The following is a 26,853-nucleotide window of genomic DNA, read 5'->3' as shown; positions in this document are numbered from 1 at the left end:
AATGTAAATTAATTCTTGCTGGTATGCCTTGACAGAGATCAAAGTCGGGGTATTAACCTTCCCGGGCTTTCTCCTCATCGGAATCCGTCCCCAGGACGGGGGCTGCCGTTAGGAGGCCAGTGTCCCCGCTCTGGCAGCCCTCGTGCACGCGCCACCATTTCAAAGGCTCCAAGTAAAGGCTCCGAGTCTCTTTGTAAATGACCCATCACGGCTTTCAACTGGGTGAGAAATGATTTGCTGGGCTAACTCTTGAGAGGTGAGCCTGCTCCTTTTAATTGTGGGTCCTTCACTCAATTCTGGGAGCTTGTTTAAGTGGTTCTGACAGCCAGCGATCTAGGTGGGGTAGTGGGAGGGACAGGCCCCGGCTCAGTGGGTCATTTCTCGCCTGTCAGTCTTTGAGGTAGGCCACATTTGCATTTTCAAAACAAACAGACGCCTTTCAAATGCATGAGCTGGTGGTCTGGAGATCTCTGTGGGCCCAAACAGTTCACCAGCCAGTGATCAAATGCTGGGAGAGAAAACAGACGGAAAAAAATACCGTAGTACAGGAGGATCCTTTTCCTCAGTGTATAACATTGCCCGGCAATAAAGGGCCTTTATGAGACCTGGGGAGGACGTGGGGAGAGGGGGCGTGGACCCCGATCAGAGGTAGAGTTTATCAGTTTCCTTTTTGGGAAAAAAAAATGAAAGAAAACTTTGAATGTCACCTTGGTGAGAAGTGGTATATTTTGTTGTGCTTTTATTATTGGGGTATGCTGATAATAGGCTCTTGCCATAGGAAAACATTTTAAATGCAAAGCATTAAAAATATGTACTTTTTAATTAGAAAAATAAGACTGCATATACTTGTGTTAAGATAGATGGGAAATTCCAAGTAAGCGCTCGTCATTCCATTACCGATGTGTTAGTCTTTAAATTAATACTTAGGTTTCAGAAAGGGGATCTAACTAGATTTATTCAATTAAAGAACGCATACATTCTTCAGTAAATAATATCAAAACAACCTTCAGGGAATATTTTTTAAAGGTTCTCTAATTTCATAAAAGCCCTGGCTTTAAAATTTTTCCTCCGACTCAAGATCTGTTTTTAAAATCAGAGCAAACTGGTGGGCTCCCCAACTATGAGGGAGGTGATGGTGGGAGCCCCAGGGGCTGGGGATGGAATTTCAAAGAGTGTCTCCCAGAAGGAAACTCTTCCAGTTGGCCATCCCCGCCACAGAGCAGCAGGAAGTGCCCGCTGGTTTACAGCACATTCCATCTAATTGCTTCAGTGCTATGGAGATTGTTGTTTTCTCTTCCTGTTTGTTCTCTGATCCTACGCACTTCACTCCTTGACCTCGCTTTAAAAAGCAGATATTATCAGAAGATAGCAGTGGCATTAAAAAACGATGGCCATTTCTCCCGAAGCTCTTGGGAGAAAGGGAAGTGTCCTTTCTGAAGGGTTGGCCACAAGGTTCCACGTGACTGAGAGAGGCGCACTCCTCAGAGGTTGTGGCTGTGAGCGGACCTTTAAACCAACGGGGAATCCCAGGGCTTGTCCTGTGAGCTCGGCTGGCCAGAGTTGCTCTCAATGCTGCTCCCAGAGGAGAGAGTAACATCACATCTAACCTGCTGCTACCCCTCCTCCAGAACACACTTGGACACAAATTCTTGAAGACTATGATAGCAACTTGACAGAGGCTATTTAACTTCTTTAAAAGCCTGACCCTCCATTATAACGGAACCAAGTTTTTAGAGATAAAATCACCTGATTCTATAAACTTCTTTCAGGGTAAGGGACCCTCCTGACCTTTTCTAACTTTAAAAGGCTATTTCCTTTAGCTATGTTGGTGAATTGGCAATAACTAGGTGGTTGCAACAATTTCCTGAAACTAGATTTCCCGAAATATCCCTAGATCTTGCAGGGATATTTTAAATCAGGTAATTTCTTTTTTCATTCATTTATTCAACTACTACTTTTTAGACATCTGCTTTTTGCTGGGGCTAGTGACCATGGTAAACAATGGGATTTAATTCTGCGTTTCAAGTTCTTCAGTTTGAATACAGAGAGCTATAACACATGCTGTCCCTCAAAGAGATGCTATTTTGGATAAATCTAGTGCTGTATTTTGGTCTACACTCATTGGAAGTTCTATACAACTCCAGAGTAATACAAAGAGTGAAAATCATTATAAAACACAGTTGAGGATATGCACCAAAATGACCCGTGCTTCTTAGAGGTAAGAATGATCATTGTAGATATTTTCCATTCTGCTACAGGAGTACATAAGCAGATTGTTGTTCACAAGCCAAACAGGAGAGAGAGGTCAAATGAAAGCACCATGAGGGGAAGAGTCCTCTTTGAATAAAGAAGGAAAGCAAGCATGTCCTCTATCACTTGTTTCCACAGCTCTGTTTGTCTTTCTGCTTCTATTCCACTTTTTGTTCACTCACTCCTTTTCTATTTCTTAGATAGATTCCTGGTCATTTCCCACAGAAGCTTAATTGCTCAAAGTGAGAGTCCTTGTCAGAAGAAGCAGGGCATGTGAGAGGACATTCCAAACTCTTCTTGACCATCAGACAGGGGCCTGCTGCCTGTACTTTCCTGTTTTGTTTTGTTTTGTTTTTAGGCCACATCCACATAACAGCAAAGAAACATCTAGGGGAAGGAATTAACTAGTGCAACTGAGCTTGAGTGCTCCACTTCTTAGCCTTTTCTTTTTTTTTTTTTTCAAATTAAACAAAATGCTGGGTGCCCTGCAGGCTGATGTAAGGGCTTCTGCTTAGCCCACACTCACCATCTCTTGGTTTCTATCACTCTCTGTAAGTAAAGAGGGATGCTGACTTCTGACAGCTGTAGGTTTAATATGTTGGATAGGGAGCAAGCATTGTGATTTATTTTGGGAAAACACGCCTTGTCTTTGAACATGGTCAGGAAATATAGAGAGCCTCCCGAAGCATGGCTAGGAAGAAGTGGTTTACAGCACAGAGATGACCTAACCTATGGCCTTAAGGTTTCCATCAAGAAACACGGTCTGCCAAACCTCACTTTGGCACAGCAACAGAATTCCTGCCATGGTGTAACTTGGAATACAGAGGAATGTCTTCACTGTGGAATCAAATCTTTGCTCAGTTTAGAATTAAACACCCAGAGGGCAGGGACTGTTCATTTAATCAACAGAGAGGAAGCCGTAAAGCCAACGTGAGTCTGAGGCCTGCTTGTGTCGATGTCAGGTTGACATGAAGCTGAAATGTGTTTGAGATGAAACTTTGATGTAGCAGTCGGCACTCCCAGGACTCAAGAGTAAAACTTCCAAGGAAGTCTGTGGTCAGAGCCTCCTTGGTTTGGAATCAGTCACTGCATTATAGACTTTATACAGGGCTCCAGAATCCAGCCCCAAAAAAGGTATTACCTGAAATAGCATCTTTACCACTTCAGCATTGAATGGGGCAACATTATAATGTTCAGCAGCACTCTCAAGTTGCTTTTACTCTCTGTTTTTAAAAATGTTAAGTTTTTTTCCATGTAGAATCACAACAAGGATTATTACATTTTATAACCTTTATCAATTATTTAGGCTGTATCCATGTAATAGTAAAGAAACTTGGGGGAGGGGATTCCATTTGCTATGGCAAGAATGGTCAAACATTTTTCCCTCAAAAGATTCTTATGAGTAGAAAGGTATGTTTGTTTTCCTCCTTAACAGATGAAATGGAAACATGGAGAGTTTAAATAAGCTGTCTCCATTTATTTCACATTAGTTTAAGAATTGGTACTAGAACTCTCTTCTGAGTCCTCACCCAATGCTCTTTCCAGTAGGCCATGCTCTATCATTGGTTTCCATTTTAGATATGGCACATAGACATAGGGTACCAGGCAAAGCTTTGGGAAGAAACCTAACCATGTGAGTTTTAGAGTCAAAACAATCAGCTTTAACTCTTGACTTTGCCATCATTGTCATATAGTTAGGAGGAAATTACTTAACCTTTGCACCTTAGTTTCTTCAGCTGTAAAATGAGATTCCTTAAGGCCTAATTATTGGGATCATTGTGAAGATGATAGCAGATAATATATGCAAAACATCCTGCACAGAGTAGTTGCTCAGTGAATGTCAGTTCCCTTTCTGTACCCCCTTCCTTAATGTGAGCTTTACTGGGGGAAGAATTAAGTTTGTGAAATCCCCTTCTCTGGTTAGCATAATAATATTGTCACTCCAAAAAGATGAAATTATTTCTCTCACTTCCAGAGAAAAATTATGCCTATCAAATCTCACATGGAATTAATCTTTATAAAAGAGAAAAATTTTCAAGGCTTATTTTATTTATTTATTCATTCATTCATGTCTTGCTTTTTTGATATGGAAAAAAAATCTAGTACAGCTATGGTGTGAAGGATTTCAAGTGACTTTGTTTTTGTTTTTGTAAAGGGGCATGCTCCATTGTTCAGAGAGCTTGAGTCATCTGAAGGGAGAAAATTTTCAGTTACCATCAAATTGTTAAGACTTAGGTGGGCTACTACTGATGCCATTTCCCCGCCCCCCCCTTACTGTTTTGAGGCCATTCTGAAACTTGCTCTGAAAGATAAGTCCCTTCTTCACCCTAGTCCCCCAAATCAGAAATTCTAAAATCCAGGAGTTAAATATCACCCATATTTGCTGCCTGTTCTTGTTGGAAAGCAAGTTTTCTTTCAGTTGTCTGAAGGGCTGGAAGACCTGGTCGCACCTATCATGTTTAACTCACAGTGACGGATGATTGGCAGCATAACAGCTCAGCGACAGCCATTTGGCCAGGAGTTCAAACCCAACACGATGAGCCACAGCAGGATCACAGTCTGATTTGCTGTGGCCATGAAGTCTGAATCACCGAGTGCAGAGGCGGAGGAAGGGGTGACAGCTGGTAGCCATTCTCGTCAATAAAGTTGTGACAGTTGAGGTGTACAGGCAACCAGGGCCTGCTAATTCCATAGACCTTGAGCCAAGCGCTTAATGTCAAAACCAGCCGTGGTCAATGATGCGAACAGTTGTGAAGGTTCCCTCCTCAGCAGCAAGTCTCTCCCTACCAAAATCTCTTCCTCATGGATTAGAAGCAGATTGGATCCTGCTTTCCAGGAATAGGAGAAGGAGAGAGGCGTTATCTTTCTATTTTTTTCAATTCTAGTTATTCTTTAAAAGGCATGTTTGTTTAGCCATAATTTACTATGAGTAAAATTCAAACAATTCTGTAAATTCTGACAAACATGCAACCAGGTAACTACCTTCACAATCAAGAAAAAGAGCATTTCTAACACCCCAAAAAGTTTCCTTGTGCCCCTTTGTCATCAACCCCTCCCCTGCCCCCTACCCCAGCAACCACTAGTGGGTTTTCTGTCTCTAGAGTTTTTCCTATTCCAGAATGTCATATAAAGGGAATCACACAGTATGGAGACTTTTGAGTCCTGCTTCCTTCATCGAGCACAATACTTTGGAATTTCAGTGTTACTGAGTTTATCAGTAGTTCTACTTTTAATTGCTGAGCAGAATTCTACTGTATACCATTTTAGCCATTTACCAGCTGAAAGACATTGGTTTGTTTCTAGTTCTTGGTGATTATGAATAAAGCTGCTAGAAACATTTGAACCTTTGTCTTTTTAAGAAAAATATAAGTCACTTTGCCTCATTGGAAACCAGAACTGTACAGAGCAGGGATGATGCAAGCAGTGGAGATCATTTCCTTCCTGATTAACTGACAGAAATACTTATTTTCCTAACAGCTTATAATTTTGCATAACAATTTACAGTTTAAACAAAGCACTTTCATTTTTATTTCCTGTAATTATCATAGTAACCAGGAGAGGTGGGTTGGAATCTTACCCCATTTTACAGAGAGTAGCTAGGAAACGCGACTACAATCAGATTTCCTAATTCCTCATCTGCGTATCTTCACCCTGCAACATTTTCTGAACACCCAGAATGGGCAGAACATTCTGCTATGGGCTTTGGGGGTGGGAGTGTCACAAAAACAGATAAAAAAAATTGTATAGTTTTTCCCCCCATTGTAAGAGACGATGTAGTATGGAACTTAGACCAATGCACCTTCCACAGCCTTGAGGGGGATTTAAGCTAAGGTCAGCTAACACAGCTATAAGCAAGGCTCTACCGAGGAACCTCCAGTCCTTTTTACAGGAATGGCATAAATCATAAAGAAATCAATCCATCCGAAGCCGAGGGGAGTTAGAGGAGAAAGGAGTGACAGACCTCAGATGCCCAGAGGGAAGGGGAATTCCCCAGACAGGACCCATCCGAAAAACTGATTTCTAGGATAAAGGAAAACCTCCTTCCTTAGCTTCCAAGTTGGAGAAAGCAATTACTAGGCATGACTTTCTTTGAACTCAGTGAAAGTTAAACTGGGATAATGACTGCAGATTTAAATACCAAAGAAGCAAAGTGGAAAACACTCTCACAGACCTGAAATTACTGGACTTGTTTTGTGTGGTGGAGGGCAGGATTGCTGATGCGGCTCATAGCGGGGTAAAGTGTTAATGAGATTCTCTTCTTTAAGAATGCTACTGCCTGAGAGATGCTTTTGGTGGCATTTGCCTGCAGACCTCCCACAAATTGGCTTCTTGATGGTGTGATAAGGTGGCTGCTGACCAGCTGTCACTCCAGCCAGAAACCACTTGGCTCCTGGTGAAGTGGGTAGCAGTGGTTAGGAGGGGAAGGCCTGGTTTCTGTGCCTCATCTGCATGCCCCTTCTCTGCCAGATACAGAGGGCGCCTTTGCCAGGCCCATTAGGAGAACAGGAAAGCTCATCCAACCTAGATCACAACCAGGAAATCTACCAAGACAGTGTCCCTTCTGAAAACAGTGTCCTCTAGGTGGGTCAGCAGATGCCTGGCTGGGCCAGAGCCTCCAAGCAGCAGCTGATCTGGGCTCCTCAGAGGCCTAAGCACACGAAAGAATGTGAGAAAGCCTGCTTTTTAACTTTTTTTATATTTTTACTTTTAAATCAGAGTACATTTAAATATTCTTTATCTTGCCGTAACCTACAGAATTGTGTGGGAGAGTGTGTAAACTACAATGTAAACTATAATCCATGTTTAGTGACGATGCTCCAAAACGTGTTCATCACTTGCAGTGAATGTGCCACACTAATGAGAGAAGTTGCTAGTGTGGGTGGATGTGGGCAGTAAGGGGAGTGGGGCATGTGGGAATCCCCTATATTTTTTGTGTAACATTTATGTAATCTAAAATCTTTAAAAATAAAAAAAATTTAAAATATAAATATACTTATTCATCTTTTGGTTTATAGACTCTTGCGTTTTCCTTACCTCCTTTTTCTTAGGAAAAGAACCTTAACATATTAGCAAATTCTAATCCTATTGATGAAGAATTGGCCTTTCATGTAATAAAAAGTGATGTGAGACATCTTATTAATGGCTAGGATAGGACCAGAAATGTACTTTCGCAGGCTATTTAAGCCTGGTTGCTATAGTTTGGAAGAGAAACACATAGCCTTTCTTAGTCTCCCTAATAATGGTTAAAGTTATTTTCAAGAAGTTTCTTTCATATTATAACTTTTGTTCACTATCTTTCTCTTAGAGGATCATCATTTTCCTTTTTGTAGAATAAACACCAGAGTAGCTTCTAAATATTTTGAGGATAATCCTCCAGAAATGACCTGGGAAACATTTCAATCACAACAACATACATTTGGTTTTGGAAGTTGTTAACAAGTATAACTGATGTTTTAAAATCAAACACAACTGATTATAACTACAGTTTGTATCTTGGAACTTAGGTTTTTGGCATTTGAATAAAATGAAAAGACTTTAAAAAAAATAAAGAATAGGGAAGCGGCTGTGGCTCAATCAGCTGCGCTCCTGTCTACCACATGGGAGGCCCTGGGTTCTTGTCCCGGGGCCTCCTTGTGAAGGCAGGCTCACCTGCACGCCGCGGAGTGCCAACGGCCTGCAAGCACCATGGAGAGCCGACTCAGCAAGGTGATGCAACAGCAAAAAAAACGAGAGACAGCAAAAACGCAGAAGAGAGTGCAGCGAATGGGCACAGAGAGCAGATAGCAAGCAAGCCGCAATGGGGGGGGAGGGCAAATGAATGAATAAATAAATAAATAAATATAGGCACAGAAGAATGCACAGTGAATGGACACAGAGAACAGACAGCAAGCAAAAAGCTGCAAGAGGTGGGGGGATAAATTAAATAAATAAATAAAAGAGTAGGGTTTAACAATTTTTTTAAATGTTGGAAAAAATGGCTCAGCATCATTTAATATTTACAAGTTCAGACTTCAAGATAAAACTGCTTGGGTTCAAATCCTCTCTCTGTTCTTGTCCAGCTGTGTTACTTTGGGCAAATCATTTAGCCTCCCTGTGCCTCGGTTTCCTTAGCTGTAAATGGGAACTATAGTGATCTCTACCTTTTAGCATTACTATGAAGATTAAACGAATTGATTTTTGTAAAGGATGTAGAACGGGGGTTCTTAACAAGGGGTCAGTGAGTTTGAATTGAAATTCAAAAAAACATTCCTGTGGGAATGTGTTGGTGTGGGTGTGATATATTAATTAAATAATACACAGTTTAGAGTGGATTTAGTAAGGGGTCCATGGTTTTCACCTGACTGGCAAAGGGGTCTGTGGAACAAAAAAGGCTCAGAACCTCTGATGTAGAAGGATACCTGGAACATAATCCTAATTTATGTTTGTTAGTTGATAATAATAATACCTTTCCCTAGCTCCTCTTCCTAATTTCCTTCCCTACAGCCAAACCAAGCTGAATACACTCACCAGATCTTTCCCATCTCTTTCTTCTAGTAATTCCAATTCTTAACGTCTGTCAGCTCCCCTTAAATGTTTCAGGGTGCTTTCACACCTTTACCTAATTTTATTCTTACACTCTTTATTACAATGCAAGCTCTGTAAGAGTAGGGACCATGCGTCTCTTTCAGTGTAGTCTGAGGCCCCCGTCACTTTAGTGTAGGAATGTTTACTGGGCCACCTTAAAGGAATGGAGTGACACAAATGACTCTAGGACAGAGGTGGGAAGGTGCTGCTCAAGGCAAGGAAGTCCACCAGAAAGGAGAGGGTGAAAGAAAATCCCATCTGAGGAAATAAGAAAGGAGAAAGTTCCATGGTTCTAATTTGGTATATCTGGAAGTACTGTTGGCAGAATTAGAAACAGTAAGAACCAGAAGGAAGGACCAGGAAGGGAGAGAACAAGATCTAGATTACAGGCCAGGGAAGAGGAGATGGGGATAGAGTTGGATTTTGTTGCCCACGGGTGGAGCCTGGAGAGCCTCTCCTGGGGATGGGGAGGTGGCAGGAAGGGCTGCTGCCAGTTTAGTTTCTATCCAAAGCCAATTGGAAAGAACCTGTCTTCTCCAGATACCTGAGGTGGGCTGAAGATGTCCCAACCTAGTATTGTGGGTAATGGAGAATGGAAGAAAGAAATGTGACAGCTGGGGAAATCCCTTTTGGATACTTTGGTAGGGAAGGATTTGGGGGGTTATCAATCCAAATTAAGCTGACTGGGAAAAAAAAATCTGCTTTTGTAATATTTCTCAACTGGATATAGTGTGTAGTCTGTCTTTTCCCTGACAGTGTAATCAATGTTGAGTTTTTGGGAAGTGGATGTGACTCAAGTGATAGAGCTTCTGCCTACCATATGGGAGGACCTGGGTTCAACCCCTGGGGCCTCCTGGTGAAAAAGAAGAAGAGAAAGCATGCCCGCACAGCAAACCAGTGCCCACGCAAGTGCCTACAGGGTGAGCCAGTGCCCACGCGAGTGCCTGTGTGGTGAGCTAGTGCCCCGTTCACGTGAGTCATGCAGCTAGATGATGATGCATCAAAAGAGAGACAAGGGGAGAGTCAAGGTGAAGCGCACCAGGAACCAGGAACTGAGATGGTGCAATTAACAGGAAACCTCTCTCCCCATCAGAGGTCTCCAGGATCGAATCCCGATGAATCCTAGAGGAGAGAAAATGAGAAGAGAAGACAACACAGACAGCAAAAACAGCAGGGCAGGAGGAGGGAAAGGAGGGAAAATAAGTAAATAAATAAATCTTTTTTAAAAAATGTTGGTTTGCCACCCACCATGGTTCTGTGAACAGGGCAGCAAGACAGAAGGAAAGGAAGGATACGCCTGAGGGGCAGAAATGTGCAATAGCAGGAAGGAAGTAATAGCTTCCTGGGAGAGACCTCATCCCTCTTTTAATTTCCCTGGTGGTGGAAACTGGAAAGTCAATAGAGAAGCCACCCAGTGGTTGTCAAACCAGGAGCCCTGGTCGAGAGCATTCATAACCTTGGTTTGTTACCCAGTTTTCCTCTTTGGCTAATGTGATCAGTGAGACAGAGAGGTGATCTGCATCACCTAAATGTCACACAGCTAGCTTATTAATTTTCCTGATCCCTACCATTATATTTTTCTCATTACATCTTAAAAATAAGCCCCAAATCCATTGGTGAGCTTATCACCTTGGAGCTTTAGCTCATAAGAAAAGTGGAAGCTTCTCTAGACAAGTTGTATTACCCAGTTTGATAATTCATCGAGGTGTGGGAGCATAATCTTGAGAAGTTCCTCTTTTGTTCCACCCTTCAGACCAAAGCAGTGATGTGCATCCCACTACCACTGGGGACACCAGGGGAAGTGTTCCATTTGAAGACTGCAGGAAACCTGGTGGCCACCAAGGTGGGTTCACTAGAGGTTTGGGATTGGAGTCCTCTTTTCATGGGCATTCCAGAGAAGATTCCAGAGCTGGAAAAGATTCTCTGTCTGCTGCTCTGACATTTTTTCCTCCAGGTGTCAGTTAATTAAATTTAGGGACAACCTTGCAGGAATTAAAGTCTCATTCTTCTGCAGTTGCCCCTCTTCCCATGCACCCGTTAGTGGGGAACCTGGTCTTGTCGCAGCAGCTCTCCTTATCAACTGCTTCTCCTCAAGCCAGACTCTTGGGGCAAACTCTGACATATTTATATCTGACTTATCCTAAGACTTTTGAAGGTTTAGTTTCTTAGGAAAATCTTTCTATGATCTAGACAATGGTACACAGACTTGAAATTGATTGCGAAGAAAAGTGGATTTGGCTCAACTGATAGAGCATCCACCTATCACATAGGATGTCCAAGGTTCAAACCCAGGGCCTCCTGACCCATGTGGTGAGCTGGGCCACACACAGTGCTGATACACGCAAGGAGTGCCATGCCACGCAGGGGTGTCCCCCACGTAGAGAAGCCCCAAGCGCAAGGAGTGTGTCCCACAAGGAGAGTGCAGCCTGCCCAGGAGTGGCACTGAACACACAGAGAGCTGATGCAGTAAGATGATGCAGCAAAAAGAGACAAATTCCTGGTGCCTCTGACAAGAATGCAAGTGGACACAGAAGAACACACAGTGAATGGACACAGAGAGTAGTAACAGGGGTGGGGGGGTGGGGGGAAAGGGGAGAAAAATTAATTTTTAAAAAAATCTTTAAAAAAAAAAGAGATTGTGAATATTCATGAGTGGAGGAAGCACAGTGGACCAGAAGTTAAAACTCTATTCATTTCAGCCCTCCATTAATTAGCATCCTTGAGCTTTGGTATCATTGTAAAGTGAAAGAAATGGACTATCAGTAGTTTTCAGACATTTAAAAAATATTAGTATCTCCCTCTTTTAGTACAGTTTGAAGGTCCCTGGACTTCTGCTTAAAGAAGAATCTATGGGTTTCAAAATATGGCCTTTAGTGCCAGCATCAGCATTTGATAATAAATAAAGATAAGTTGCTCTGGATTTTGCAGACAGTGCACCCAGCAGGCCCAGTGCCCCCCCCCCCCCCCCCCCCCCAAGGCACAATAGGGAGGCTCTGGGCACTTTAGGCTCCTTTGAATCTGTCACAAATCCTATTTTTCAAGGAAATGCAGAACCGAAGCTTTACCTTGGGACAAGGAGGTTAGGGAATAGGAGAAAAAATGAAGAGTGAAGGGAGCAGCAGTTTCTTGATCTGAAAAGACTTGGGAGTGGAGGCAATGAGAGCTTCTCATTCTCCAAGGAGAATTTAAGAGAAGGATGTCTGCCTGTTACTGACCGTAGGTGTACATTTCCTTTATTCCCTAGCAGAAGTCACATAGGAGGTTCTCCAGTTGTAATCAGCATGCAGATATGGGGAGGTTTGGGCCAGGCATAGTGTTTATTAAAAATATAAATATGAACCTCTTTAAGTGAGGTGTACATTCTCTGGTTTACCACAAACCTTACCACTCCCCACCTTCTTTGCCTGACACTTCACACATTTATGTTTCCTAGGTGGTCCCAAAGGCATTTGAATTGGCAATACCTGCTTTTGTGTGTGTTTGTTTCCTTGATAGCCAAAGGCTTTTCTATCTTATTTCAAAATGGGCCCATAAAGACTTGAAAATAAGAATGTCTCTTAGAGCTCCATTGGACTTTGGAAGGACTCATCTCTTTCAGAGATCTCCACTGTCAGTATTATTTTGCTTCATGAAGCCAGAAACACTTAGGGACTCTTCCCTGATGGAAGATAAGCCATCTCTGCAGAAACCCACAACTGCACATAACCCAAGTTTGGTATTTTTTAAAAACATTTTTGGGAAACAGATATGGCTCAACCAGTTGGGCTCCAGTCTACCATATAGGAGGTCCAGGGTTAGATGCCGAGGGCCTCCTGGTGAGGGCGAGCTGGCCCATGCAGAGCACTGGCCCCTGTGGGAATGCGGCCCCGCACAGGAGAGCCACCCTGCGTGGAAATGCCACCTCGCATGGGAAAGCCGCCCCATGCAGGAGTGCCAACCTATGTGGAGAGTTGGTGCAGCAAGATGATTCAACAAGAGACACAGAGGAGGGGAGCAGACTTGGCCCCGTGGATAGTGTGTCTGCTTACCGCATGGGAGGTCCGCAGTTCAAACCCCGGGCCTCCTTGACCCATGTGGAGCTGGCCCATGCACAGTGCTGATTCATGTAAGGAGTGCTGTGCCACGCAGGGGTGTCCCCCATGTAGGGGAATCCCACATGCAAGGAATGCGCCCCATAAGGAGAGGGACCCAGCACGAAAGAAAGTGCAGCCTGCCCAGGAATGGCGCCGCACACACGGAGAGCTGACACAACAAGATGGAGCAACAAAAAGAAACAAAGATTCCCAGTGTGGCTGATAAGGATAGAAGTGGTCACAGAAGAACACGCAGAGAATGGACACAGAGAGAAGACAACTGGGGGGCTGGGGAGAGGGGAAAGAAATAAAAAATCTTTAAAAATTTTTAAAAATTAAAAAAAAGAGACACAGAGGAGAGAAAATAAGAAAACGTAGCAGAACAGGGGAGCTGAAGTGGTGCAAGAGAGTAATCGCCTCTCTCCCACTCTGGAAGGTCCCAGGATCAGTTCTCAGAGCCACCTAATGAGAATGCAAGCAGAAACAGAAGAACACACAGTGAATAGATACAAAGAGCAGACAACAGGGAGAATGGGGTAGAGGGAGAAATAAATAAAATAAATATTAAAAAACAAAACAAAAAAACATTTCTGCTATTTAAATTCATAATTGTAGTTTTTCAGTCATGTCACTGGTCTGATTCCTTTAAGCCAATCCATTCGTTTAAAATGAGTCATCCTATTCTGCCCTTTTGTTTTTTTCTCCATGTCCCTTGTTAATTTGTCAGGGAGATACCAGGTAATTCAATCTGTCATCGGGACATAGTTAAAAACATTCTGATAATTTTAGATCTTTCTTTGAACTCAGTGGTTTGATAACCTACTTCTTATTTAAGTTTCTCTCTTTACTCTGACCCAAATCCTTCTACCGGCTTGCCAGGCAAAGCTGGGGGATGGAAGAGCAGACTTCATCTAAGCTTTATTAAGAATGTTCTATAAGTTTGTTTGGTTTTTATACTTCAAATACCTCAAAAATAAATATTTTGATGACTGAAGTATAAATGAATAAAAAACTTGGAAAAGGTTTTCCCTTCAATTACATGAACAGAAATTATATGGGTTCCATTAGAAACCCAAGAAAAGAAACTAGGTGCATTTTCTAAGTTCCAAGTAAAGATACTGATTCCTCCTCTCTTTCTGAGGAGAGTCCCAAACCAAAATGGGACGTTTGCGGCCACACTGGCATTGCGTGTATTTTGTTTTTTGTTTTTTTTTCTGTTAACATATATATAACCTAATAATTCCCCTTTAAACCACATTCAAATAAATAATTAAGTGCTACTCATCACGTTTACAAAGCCATGCTACCATCACCATCAACCATTACCAAAACATCTCCACTGCCCCTAATAGACACTCCCGATTCACTACCCCCACCCCATCTCCTGGGTAACCAATATTCTAGATTCTGACTGTAGGAGTTTCCTTATTCTGTTTATTCCATAATAGTAAGATCATACAGTTTTTGTCTTTTGTCTTCTGAATATTTTCTTTTTTTAATCAAAAAGTTGTGCTGGGTTTTGTCAAATGCCTTTTCTGCAAAATTGAGTTGATCTTTGATTTTTTCCCCCTTCATTCTGTTAATGTGGTGTACTACATTAATTGATTTTCTTATGTTGAACCACCCTTGCATACCTGGGATAAATCCCACTTAATCTTGATGTAAAATTATTTTAATGTGTTGTTGGATATGGTTGGCAAGTATTTTGTTGGGGATTTTTGCATCAAAGTTCATAAGGGTTATTGGACTGTAATTTTCTCTTGTGGTATCTTTGGTATGAGGCTGATGCTGGCCTTGGAGAATGAATTAGGGAGTGTTCCTTCCTTTTCCTTTTTTTTTTTTTTTTTTTTTTTGTCACGGGGAACGTTTGAGCACAAATAGTGTTAATTCTTCTTGGACTACTTGGTAAAATTCACCTGTGAAGCTTTCTGGTCTTGGACTTTTCTTTGTTGGGAGGTTTTTGATGACTGATTGAATCTCTTTACTAGTAATTGGTTTGCTAAGGTCTATTTCTTCTTGAGTCAGTATAGATAGTTTGTGTGTTCCTAGGAATTTGTCCATTTCTTCTAGGTTATCTAATTTGTTGGTATGCTGGTGTTCATAGCATCCATGTGTAGTCCTTTTTTATTTTAGTGGTGTTGGTAGTGATGCTCCCTGTTTCATTTCTGATTTTAGTTATTTTTGTCCTCTCTTTTTTTCATTATTCTATCTAAAGATTTGTCAACTTTTAAAAAATCTTTTCAAAGAACCAACTTTTGGTTTTGTTGATCCTATTTTTTTTAATTCTCTGTTTCATTTATCTTCACTCTAATCTTTGTATTTTCCTTCCTTCTGCTAGCTTTGGGTTTCACTTTCTTTTTTAGTTCTTCTAGTTTTGAGATTGGGTCATTGATTTGAAATCTTTCTTCTTTTATAATGTAAGCATTTAGAGCTATAAAATTTCCCTCACCACACTGCCTTTGCTGTATCTCATAAGTTTTTCATTCACCTCAAGATATTGCCTAATTTCCCTTATTTTCTCTTTAAACCTTGGTTGTTTAAGAGTATGTTGTTTAATTTCCACATATTTTTGAATTTTCCGTTTCTGTCTTTGTTATTGATTTCTAGGTTCCATTTGGTCAGGGAAGATACATTTTATGATTTCAGTATCTTTCAAATTTATTGAGACTTGTTTTGTGACCTAAGATATGGTTCCTTCTGGAGAATGATTCATATGCACTTGAGAAGAATGTGTATTCTGTTGTTGTTAGGTGCAGTGCCTTATAGAATACTACTTGGCTTATAGTATCATTCAAGTTTTGCATTTCCTTATTGGTCTTCTTTCTAGATGTTCTATCCATTATTGAAAGTGGTATATTAAAGTCTTCTACCGCTAGTGTAGAACCATCAATTTCTCCCTTCAAATCTGTCAGTTATTTGCTTCATATATTTTGGGCCTTTCCTGTTAGGTCTGTATATATTTATAATTGTTCATCTTCTTGTTGCCACTTTTAGTAGAATATAATGACCCTCTTAGTCCCTTGTAACATTTTTTTACTTGAAGTTTATTTTATCTGATTTTAGTATAGCTATCCCAGTTCTCTTTTGGTTGCTTTTTGCATGGTGTATTTATTTTTCTATCCTTTCACTTACAACCTACTTATGACTTTGAATTTAAGGGGAGTCTCTTGCAACTGGCATAGAGTTGAGTCATGCTTTTTATTCATTCTGCCAATCTCTGCCTTTTAAATAGAGAACTTAATCCACTTAGATTTAAAGTCACTGCTGATAATAAAGGACTTTCTTTTGCCATTTTGATATTTAATATTTGTAAGTCTTACACCTTTTTTGATCCTCTAGTCTTTTTTTAATGCCCAATTTATATTTATTTGATTTTTTTGTATTGTACCATATTAAGTCCCTTCTTATTACTATCTGGATATATTTTTCTGTATCTTCCTTGTGGTTACCATGGGACTAAAATTCAACATCCTAAAATACAGCAATCATACTTGATTTGATACTAACTTGACCCCAAGAGCATACACAGAGTTGTTTCTAATCCCCTCTGTCCCCCCACCATTTTTTGGTACTTGTACACATTGTTTTTCTCTTGCAGTTTTCAGAACTCTTTTTTTTTTTTTTTTTGTCCTTTCTTTTTAACAGTTTGATCAGTATGTGACAGAGCATTTTTTTCCAAGTTTATCCTGTTTGGTGTTCTTTGCGTTTATTGGATGTGCATATTAATGTCTTTTGCCAAGCCCAGGAAGTTTTCTGTCATTATTTATTTCCTTGAATATTCCTTCTGCTCATTTCTCCCTTTCTTCTCCTGGTGCTCCTGAAATCTGTGTATTGATTTCCTTGATGATGTCCCAGAGGTGTCTTAGGCTATTTTTTGGTTTCCATAATTCTTTTCAGCCTGACCTACTTCAATTTTCTTATCTTTGAGTTTAGATTCTTTCTTGTCACAGCTCCAATCTATTATTGAAATCCTTCTGGGAATTTTTCATTTAAGTTGTTATGTTTCATTCCTTTTTAAATTCCCGACTCTTTATTGAGATTCTTATATTGTTCATTCATTGTTTTTTGATACCCTTTAGCACTTTTTCTGTATTTTCTTTTCCCTGCTTGAGCATACTGAAGATCATTTTTTTATGTCTTATTCCAATATCTTCATAATCTGGTCCTCTTCGTTGGTGCTTTCTGAATTTTTACCCCTTTCTTTGGATGGGCCATCATTTCCTGCTTCTTTGTTTGCCCTGGAATCTTTTGTTGTACACTGTACATTCTACCCCAACCCCCAAAAAACATGGTCATTTGTATTATGAATGATTTTAGCAAAAAATTGTTTTTTACATAGCAGCTTTTAAAAAATTTATTTATTCATTTATTTATTTCTCTCCCCTTCTCCCCCTACCCCAGTTTGTCTGTTCTCTGTGTCCATTTGCTGCATGTTCTTTGTCCGCTTCTGTTGTTGTCAGCGGCACAAGAATCTGTATTTCTTTTTGTTGTGTCATCTTGCTGTGTCAGGTCTCCATGTGGGCAGCGCCATTCCTGGGCAGGCTGCACTTTCTTTCGTGCTGGGCGGCTCTCCTTATGGGGTGCACTCCTTGCATGTGGGGCTCCCCGCGCGGGGACACCCCTGCGTGGCACGGCACTCCTTGCGCGCATCAGCACTGCTGGTGGGCCAGCTCCACACGGGTCAAGGAGGCCCAGGGTTTGAACCGCGGACCTCCCATGTGGTAGGTGGATGCCCTAACCACTGGGCCAAGTCCACTTCTCATGTAGCTTTTTACTTATGAATTGAGAATGTTAGAAAACAGATTGAGACAATTATACATTTTCAGAATCAAACCACAATTACTTAAACTATTTAGTTAATTAAATATCCTGGTAATAGACTTTAATTTCCCCTTCATTTTTTCTTGCTGAGTGAGGGTTAGCCTCTCAACCTTGTTTAAAATACAATGGACATAAATTGATAATGTTGCATGGTGGCATTTGTGAATAGGCATTACAAAATATAATTTATAAAACCATATTTCCTGCTTTAACTTATTTCATAAAAGACTAGAATCTTTAATATGTTTTCACATTTACTAACAATTTTCTGCCAATCTTAAATAATTCTCTTTAAAAGAAGACAAAGCTCATGAGGCTAAATGTGCCTCTGTAGTTGTATTGAACAGGAAATTAATTCTCTGGAATCTGCATTTGCCTTCTTAAATGACAACAGATTTGCCTTAAGTGAGAAGTCAGAAATTTAAAAGTTAAAAGACCTCTGGGTGCAGAGCTAGCGGTTGTCTCTGGATGAGGAGACCATTGGCAATGGCAGCAGATGACGTCCCTCAATGGAAATGTTTTCATGTGTGTCCATGTGAAATTTATGGGGAGATATTTTAATTTTTCTCTTCTATGGTTATTATGGTTTGCCTTTTTTACTGGAAGTCTTCATTTCTTTATGCCACCTTGGACAACTGTCAATTGTTTTTCAGTCTGATGATCTCCCTTTTGCATTGTTTATAGGGCAGGTCTAGTGGTGATGAACTCCCTCAGCTTTTGTTTATCTGGGAATGTCTTAATCTCTTCTTTGTTTTTGAAAGAATGTCTCACTGGATAAAAATTATTGGTTAACAAATGTTTTCTTTCAGCACTTTAGGAATTTCAACCCACTACCTTTTTGCCTCCATAGTTTCTGATGTGAAATCAGCACTCAATCTTATTGGGATTCTTTTGTACAAAATGTTACCTTTTTTTTTTTCTTTTTTTGCAACTCAGAATTCTCTCATCTTTTGCATTCAACAGTTTGATCAATATGTGGTGGTACATATTTTTCTGCAGATTTATCCTATTTGTGTTTTCTGGGCTTCTTGGATGTACATATTCACATCTTTTTAAAAGTTTGGGAATTTTTCTGTCATTATTTCTTTGAATATTCCTTCTGTTCTTTTCTTGCTTTCTTCTACCTTTGGGGCTCCCATCATGCATAGGTTGATATGCTTGATAATGTCCCAGATATCTATTAGAATATTTTTAATTTATATTTGTTCTGCTCCTCACTCTGACTCATTTCAATTTTCTTATCTTTGAATTTACTGAATCTTTCTTCTGGCAGCTCCAATCTGCTGTTGATACCCTTTGTTGAGAAAAAGCACTCACTGGACATGGGGACTGACAACTGCATGCGGAAAGTTTATTGAGAAGCTTTCCCAGTGGAGGGGATCTGAAGATAATACTTCATTCCACTCTTGGAAGGGGTGGTTAAAATTTATACAGTATTCTAAAAGGCAAGGGAATTGTTAGTTTGAGGGGAGGGGGTTAAGGACTGAGAATAGCCCATGGCCAATGAGGGGTTGAAAAAGCAAATTCTTTCCCTTATATGGTTCCTGGTAAAGTGGGCTAGCAAGTGATATATTCTACTGATGGAGCTTTGGTCAGGAGAGAGTGGAGATTCTTATCTTGCCCTGTTCCAACGCCTTGTTCTTGTGAGGAGATGGTTGGTTGCTTTTATGCACACCTAGGCTATGGTTTGCTCAGTCAGTCATGTGGCCCCTGGATTAGGTTTTGCCTTTCTTTGTGTCACAGTCTGTTAATCATACGCTGTGAACTTTACAATAGGGAACCTCTAACACCCTCCCAGGAATTTTTCATTTCAGTTACTGTGGTCTTCAATTCTAGTAGTTTATGTTTGGTTCCTTTTAAAATTTTCAATCTCTTTATTGAGATTCTCTTATTGTTCATTCATTGTTTTCCTGATATATCTTAGTTCTTTCTCTGTATTTTCCTTCATCACCTTTCACATAATAAAAATCATTTTTTTAAGTCTGTCTGATGTGTCTACCTTCTTGTTTTCTTTGTTGATGTTTTCTGGATTTTTATCCTCTTCCTTTGCATGGGCCATCATTTCTTTTTTTTTAAAAAAAAGATTTATTTGTCCCCCGCCCCATGCCCCCGTTGTCTACTCTCTGTGTCCATTTGCTGTGTGTTCTTCTGTTCTCCTTGTATTCTCATTAGGCAGCTCCGGGATCTGATCCTGGGATCTTCCAAAGTGGGAGAGAGGTGTTTACTCTCTTGCACCATCTTAACTCCCTGTTCTGCTGTGTCTTCTTATTTTCTCTCCTTTGTGCCTCTTATTGTGTCATCTTGCTGCGCCAGCTCTCAGCATCGGCCAGTACTCCTGCACAGGGTGACTTTCCCATGCTGGGGTACATTCCCACTCAGTGGGACACTCCTGCATGGGGCGGCATTCCAGTCTGGGCTGGCACTCTGCATGGGCCAGCTTGCCCTCACCAGGAGGCCCTGGGCATCACACCCTGGACGGGTAGACGAGAGCCCAATTGGCCATCATTTCTTGATTGAGTATCCTCGCTGTACATTTTAATATTTTTTAAATGTTAACTCTGGAATTTGTTCCCCAAGAGATCTGTTTCTTGAGTATTAACCAGCTGGTGATATGACAGAGATTTTCTGGTGTGTCAGGAGCTAATAGAACCAAGTAAACCTATGCAAAAAAACATCTTTCACTATCTTTGCAAGTTCACTTTACTTTAGCTGGTGCTCTCTGTCACAGTTCATCCCTCCCATGAGGAAGGTCAACCCAAAAGCAAACGCAGTGTGCAGGGTCCTCCCTGTCTTTCCTGAGCCTGTGTCTTGTCCTGGACTTGTGCTTGCTAGCAGCCTTAAGAGTTCCTTGTTTACAGGAGTTTGAAATCCCAGGAAACAGACCTTTCCCTCTCCTGGGTGTTCTACTTCCTGACTTAAAGCAGGTAACCCTTTAACCCCAGGTACTTGAACTTAAATGTTTCTTACACTTCTTTCCTTGTCTCAAGCTGTTTTTGCCTGGAGGGCAAATTCTGGGAGAGGGACATACTGAAGAGGAGTTTCCCAAGTCAGGCTTTCCCAGACAGAACAAGGGAGGGACTCACAAAGGGTACTGGCTGGGTCCAAATTGCACTGTGGAGGTGGTGATGGAGAGGCGAGGAAGGGTACCAGGAGCTTTCTAAGGGCTTTCCAAAGCTATGCTTTCTTGGCTTGGCCCCTGCCCAGCAAATGCAGCACTTCAACTCTCTTCTGTAGCTTGGATGGAAGGTACTGTCTTTAAGTCTCCTCCATTACCTTTGCCCTTTGAAATAATGGCCTCCCTCAGAGCCAGATCCCCAACCATCCAAAGCAGCTAATCAAAAGCAGTGATCAACAATGCCCCCCTACCCCATTTTGGGATAGCGGACTTTCATGTTCCCCTGGCACTAGCAATCTATGCCAGGGCCACAAATATGGAGGCTAGGCAACAGTTACTGCCTAGTAGAGAGCAATTTACTAGTATTTATTATAATTTACCAGCCTTTTCTTCTACTCTTCCCTGGATGTTGAACAATGTTCTACTGGAATCTGGAGTTTCGAAATAGTTCAGACAGTTCTTAACTGTTTAATAGTTGTTCTGGTGGAGGGACCAATTCCTGAAGTTTCCTACTCTGCCATTTTCTCCCTTCTTGCGTCATTTATTCCCCCTCTGTACTGCTTTCTGCTTTTAAACTGCTATTGCTCCCTTTTACACTGAGAATCTAAAAAAGATACAGACAAAAGCTTGAAATCTCAGCTTTCCTCAGGGGCATTACAGATATGCTTTTCAGTGGTAGCTCTAGTGCTATGGAATTGGGCCAGAAAACAAGGTTAATTCCTTGTTAAAAATAATTTGCAGGGATTTTCCTTCTTAACAGAGAAACAAGTATTTGTTTCCCAGAATTAGGCTCCTTTTTTTTTTTTTACTTTTTATGTCAATTCTTGCTTTTTTATTGCTTTTCTTATATTAAAAATGAGCCTGGGCCAAATAGTGTTAGAATCTTTAAGAAAGGCAAAAACCTGCCTGGTCCTCTAGGTGGAGGAGTTTAAAACTCAAGTAAAGGGAATTGCTAATGGATTTCCAAAGGGCGGCAGCTATTTTTCTTGATTTCTGCTTGGTTTTCTTTCCCCTCCAATATTGCTGTTTCACTGTTTGGTCATAATATTTTGTGTAATAATAAAAATGTAGTTATGTTCCATTAAAATTTTTCTCTTTATCTTTTTGGTGTTTATGGCAATAATAACAACAATGGTTTTATCGAACACTGGCAGCTCAAAGAATTACATTTCTTCTACATAAGAGATAGTTATGTGTAAGGAACCAAACTAATAATTTAGAATCAGAGTATGCTCTTCCCAGAACAGGCAACACAAAAACAATTCATTTCTAATTTTTTTTCCTTTATTTCTTTTTCTACACTTCTTCACTGCAATATTATTTTTCCTATCATTATAACATCAACCTTTTGTATTATATGCATCTTTCACAGTATGTCACAACTGTCACATTTAGAGACTGTTTTGTTGGTTATATTTTGGTTTGACTTATTCTAGATGATTTGAAGTAATGATGGCAAATAGGCCATGTTGATTGTTAGTGACTACTTGGAGCTGCAATTTTCAGCCCTGGCTGTGTGTTAAATCATCTGGGGAGCTTTTAAAAATTGAATGCCAGGGAAGCGGATGTGGCTCAAGCAGTTGACCTCCTGCCTACCAAATGGGAGGTTCCTGGTTTGGTTCTTGTTGCCTCCTAAAGAAGACAGTGAGCTGGGATGGCAGGCAAGCACAGCAAGCTGACACAACAAGGTGGTGCAACAAGAGACACAAGAAGAAAAACACAATGAAAGACACAACAGAGCAGGGAACAGAGGTGGCTCAAGAGATTAGGTACCTCCCTCCCATATCAGAGGTACTGGGTTCGGTTCCCAGGGCCTCCTAAAAGAAACAAGGAAGCCAAAGAGACACAGCAAGTGCAAACAATGAGGGAGTGGGGAGAAATAAAATAAATCTTAATTAAAATATCCACTGGTGGTTCTAATATTCAATCAGGATTAAGAATCATTGATCTGGAGCTGTGGTTCTCAAACTTTACATGAACCAGGGTCACCTGGAGGGCTTGTTAAAACCTACCCCCAGAGTTTCTCATTCCATAAGTCTGTGGTGGAGTCTGAGAACATGCATTTCTAATAAGTTTCTAGGTGATACTGATACTACTGGATGTGAGAACCACTGACATGAGGTATTGTATTAAAAAGGAACTTGAGGGGAAGCGGATGTGGCTCAACTGAGAGAGCATCCACCTACCATGTGGAGGGTCCAGGGTTCAATCCCCAGGGCCTCCTGACCCATGTGGTGAGCTGGCCCATGCACAGTGCTGCCGCGCACAAGGAGTGCCGTGCCACGCAGGGGTGCCCCCATGTAGGGGTGCCTCACGCTCAAGGAGTGCACCCCACAAGGAGAGCTGCCCCGTGTGAAAAGAGCGCAGCCTGCCCAGGAGTGGTGCCGCACACACAGAGAGCTGACACAGCAAGATGTCGCAACAAAAAAGAGATGCAGTTTCCCGGTGCTGCCTGACAATGCAAGTGGATGCAGAAGACACACGGCGAATGAACACAGAGAGCAGACAGTGGGAGGGAAGGGGAGAGAAATAAATAAAACAAATCTTTTAAAAAAATTTAAAAAATAAAAAGGAACTTTAGTGCAGAGCACCGCCCAGCCCACAAAAGCCACGGAGCATCGCCTGGTCTGAAAGTGCTGCAGAGCACTGCCCAGCCCACAAGTGCCGCAGAGAGCTGACTCAGCAAGGTGAGGCAACAAAAAAGGGAGACAAGCAAAAACACAGAAGAGAGCGCAGCAAATGGATACAGAGAGCAGACAGCAAGCAAAAAAAGCCATGGGGGAGGGGGAGGAATTAAAAAAAAAAACAACGGAACTTTAGGAAGTGGATGTGACTCACGCAGTTGGGCTCCTGCCTCCCACATGGGAGGTCTGGGTTTGGTTCTTGGTGCCTCCTGAAAGATCAAAAATACACAACAAGCAAAACAAACAAATAAAAAAGCAACTCAGAGAAGCTAATGTGGTTCAGTGGTCGAGCGCCGACTCCCACATATGAGGTCCTGGGTTCAATCCCTGGCCCCTGACACCTAAAAAAAAAAAGGAACTTTAAAGAGAGCCTTGATGGATTAGTAACACCTACCATGGTCCCAGGAAAGAGAAACTGCATTTATCATCTTTATTCTTAAGAAACTCCCTAAATTTTCCCCAGTCACAATGTAGAAATGGGTTACTTCTGGAATGATTTCCTGTTACACTTAATCCTACCAACACTGTGAAAAGTTATTCTTTGATCTACTATTCAGATCTAGCTTATGGTCTAGCAGGACTAGAAGCTGGTCTACTAAATCTATTTAGGATGGTGCTATTTCAGCTCCTGTATGCTGCTTCTGTTGAGGTCTACCTCACTTTGGGGCCTTTAATTTCTGTCTATTATTTATATCTATTGCTAGAAATAAATGGCTTGTTTTCCTGTAAACGTGAGTTATTTTATATAGTTTGTTGGCTTGATCCTAGCACAGAATGAGAACATGGAGTCCCAGAATGGGTCAGTTTGGATGGCACATGCTGGAGAAAGACTGCAGAAAGTCAGGGAGTGGCGTGAGAGCAGGGAGAGACACTGCAGAGTGCAGATGGGCACCGAAATTTAACCCTGCCTACTTTTGAATTTATCTTCAGACTAAACTCTAAGTCCTTGTTTGTTTTCTCTCAGTTCTCAAGGGCTGTATAGATCATAAAAGCAGTCCACTTGCAGAATCGAGCAGTGGCCATGCAGAGACTTCAAGCAATTCTGCTGTCGCTGAGAAAAATCGGTGAGTCTTATCTATAGAAGTTCTCAACCATAAGCGTATCATAAGCATTCCCAGTCTTAAACTCAGGTGCTCTGCTCCAATGGACAATGAAACAAAAGTATTTTGACCCCTATTTTATTTTATTTTTTATTTTTTATTTATTGATAGAAGGTAACAGGGATTGAACCCAGAATCTCGTACATGGGAAGCAGGAAATCAACCACTGCGCTACATCCTCTTCCCTCTATTTTATTTTGATGAGTTGGAGAGAGTGGAGTTGAAAAGTATTTTCCATCAGACTTTCCCATGGCTGCAGTCATTACCCTGTGGGCAAAAGCCTTTATTCTATGGGGGAATCTGAACAGAATCCTGGCTATTGGGTTCTCTTTATGGTAAAATGTGCACTTGGCCTCATGGCCTCGTTATGTTAAAGCAGTGGTTCTCAACCAGGAAATTCTTGCCACTCCCTCCCTTCCTCCCCTGCCCAGGTGACATTTGGCAATGAGTGTGTAGAGACAATTTTGGTTGTATCAGCTTTGGAAGGGAAGGATTGTGTTACTGGCACCTAGTGGGTAGAGACCAGGGATAATGCTAAACATCCTGCAATGCACAGCATAGCAGCCCCCTGCCCTAAAAAGAGTTGTCCAGCCAAAAACGTTGACAGTGCCAAGGTTGAGAAATCTTGGGTCTAAGCTACAGAAAAAAGGTAATAGCATTTCCTGTTTACCCACAGGTTTTAGTTAGATATAATTCAAAAGGAGAAGAGCAGAGCTTGTCTAGCATGATAGCTTACTATTCTCAGTAACTTATGAGCTCCTCAAAGTCAACAGGGAAAGATGACCCTAGAAATATGGACTTGGGTCACTTTAAGTCGAGACAAGCCAAGTAATGACACCAAGCACTGTAGACTTGAGGATTGCAGAGGCCAGTTCTTCAGGGAAGATTTCATAGTCTATTTTCTCAGAAAAGTTTCCCAGGCCCCATCACATGCATCCCAGACCCCACCTCATAGTGGACTATGGCAAGGGGAAGGTCTAAGTAGAATGTAACTCAACTTTCTTATTTTCTACCAAATTGTGGGGAACTTCATTAAAAGTTTACTCCAGGACTCAGAGAAAGAAATATATCATTAGAGGTTTTTGCATCTTTTCTCCTAGAAAAAGAGGTAGTCTTGAATTGCAATTTTAAAAAAAATCTTAATTTTAAAATTTAAAAAAAAATATTAATTTAATATTTTTGAGACTCAAAAAATTTAATTGTTCTACTTCTTTAGTGTCTCAAGTCGCCTTTGGACTAAATTTACTTAGAGTAGCTTACTTAAAAGTGCATGAGGAAAGGTTATAGATCTAGTATCTCACATTAGAATAATAAACTTTTCTGAAGCAATGAAAAAACCTACTGAACTTGAAGGTGGAAGAGTTGGGTCCTGGTCCTAGTACTAACATGGTCCAGCTGTTTGACTCTGGACAAGTTCAGTGAACCAGTTTGGAAAATGACTCCTGCCCCAGTCTGACTCGCCTCAACCTCAGCTGTTGACTGACTGACTTCAGAAATCAGGGCAGTGCTATGAACTCCTTCCATTTCACTTCCCTCTGCTTTAGAATTGCTGCTTATCTTCATCTGTCTAAATTCCTTTGCTCCTGTCTCAAGAAAAAGCACAGGTCCTCTTCCTTCCGAAGGCTAACCCCTCTACCTCGGTTCCTGCCCTCCAGGTCCTACACTACCAGCCTACCCCCTGCTTTTCCATCTTTTCCTCTCCACCAACCCCTCCCTCCTTAACTCTGAAATCTTACCTGGGCCTTCATCATGTCCCTAAAACTGTTCTTGGGGAGCTCAGTTCCCAGTCACTAGTTCCTCATCTTCGTCAGACTCTGCAGCATTTCTTTTTTTTTTCAGGAGGTCCCAGGTTCAATCCCTGGTACCTCCTACATGGGAAGCAGACACTCAACCACTGAGCTATATCCACTCCCCTGCAGCATTTCATTTCATGGCTGTGCTTTCCTTGAACCCCACTCTTCTGTGCGTTTCTGTGGTACTGCATTCTTCAGGTTTTCCCTGAGACATCGTCAGTCTCTATCTTCTCTGACCCTATCCTCCTTCCCTGTCCCCACCCCCATCTAAATTCTGGCAATTTTCCAAATCCTTCACTCTCTTCTTTTTCTGTTTCTTACCTGGGTGATCTCCTTTCTCACAGATGTATTCTAGTTCAGTTCTCAGCTGTGTGAGTGTAATTCCCAGACCTCTGTTCTGAGCTCCCGTTCCTTCTGCTGGACATGTGTTCCTGATTTACACACCAGAACCAA

General features: G+C 41.3%; 1 protein-coding gene across 2 annotated transcripts in view; it reads left to right on the top strand.

The window, feature by feature from the left end:
- The window catches only part of MYO3B (myosin IIIB), a 529,864-nt gene that overhangs the window by 369,333 nt on the left and 133,678 nt on the right, over positions 1-26,853 (top strand). Inside the window, exons 30-31 of one of the 2 annotated variants that reach the window (XM_023589485.2) lie at positions 10,568-10,657; positions 24,472-24,571. In XM_023589485.2, coding sequence (XP_023445253.2) covers positions 10,568-10,657; positions 24,472-24,571 — 190 coding nt within the window. The remainder of the gene's footprint in view (positions 1-10,567; positions 10,658-24,471; positions 24,572-26,853) is intronic. The other variant, XM_071216296.1, reaches the window with a different exon arrangement.

Source organism: Dasypus novemcinctus, chromosome 7 (assembly GCF_030445035.2).
Source record: "Dasypus novemcinctus isolate mDasNov1 chromosome 7, mDasNov1.1.hap2, whole genome shotgun sequence".
NCBI classification, from domain to species: domain Eukaryota; kingdom Metazoa; phylum Chordata; class Mammalia; order Cingulata; family Dasypodidae; genus Dasypus; species Dasypus novemcinctus.
This window is presented reverse-complemented; position numbering and strand designations above follow the sequence as displayed.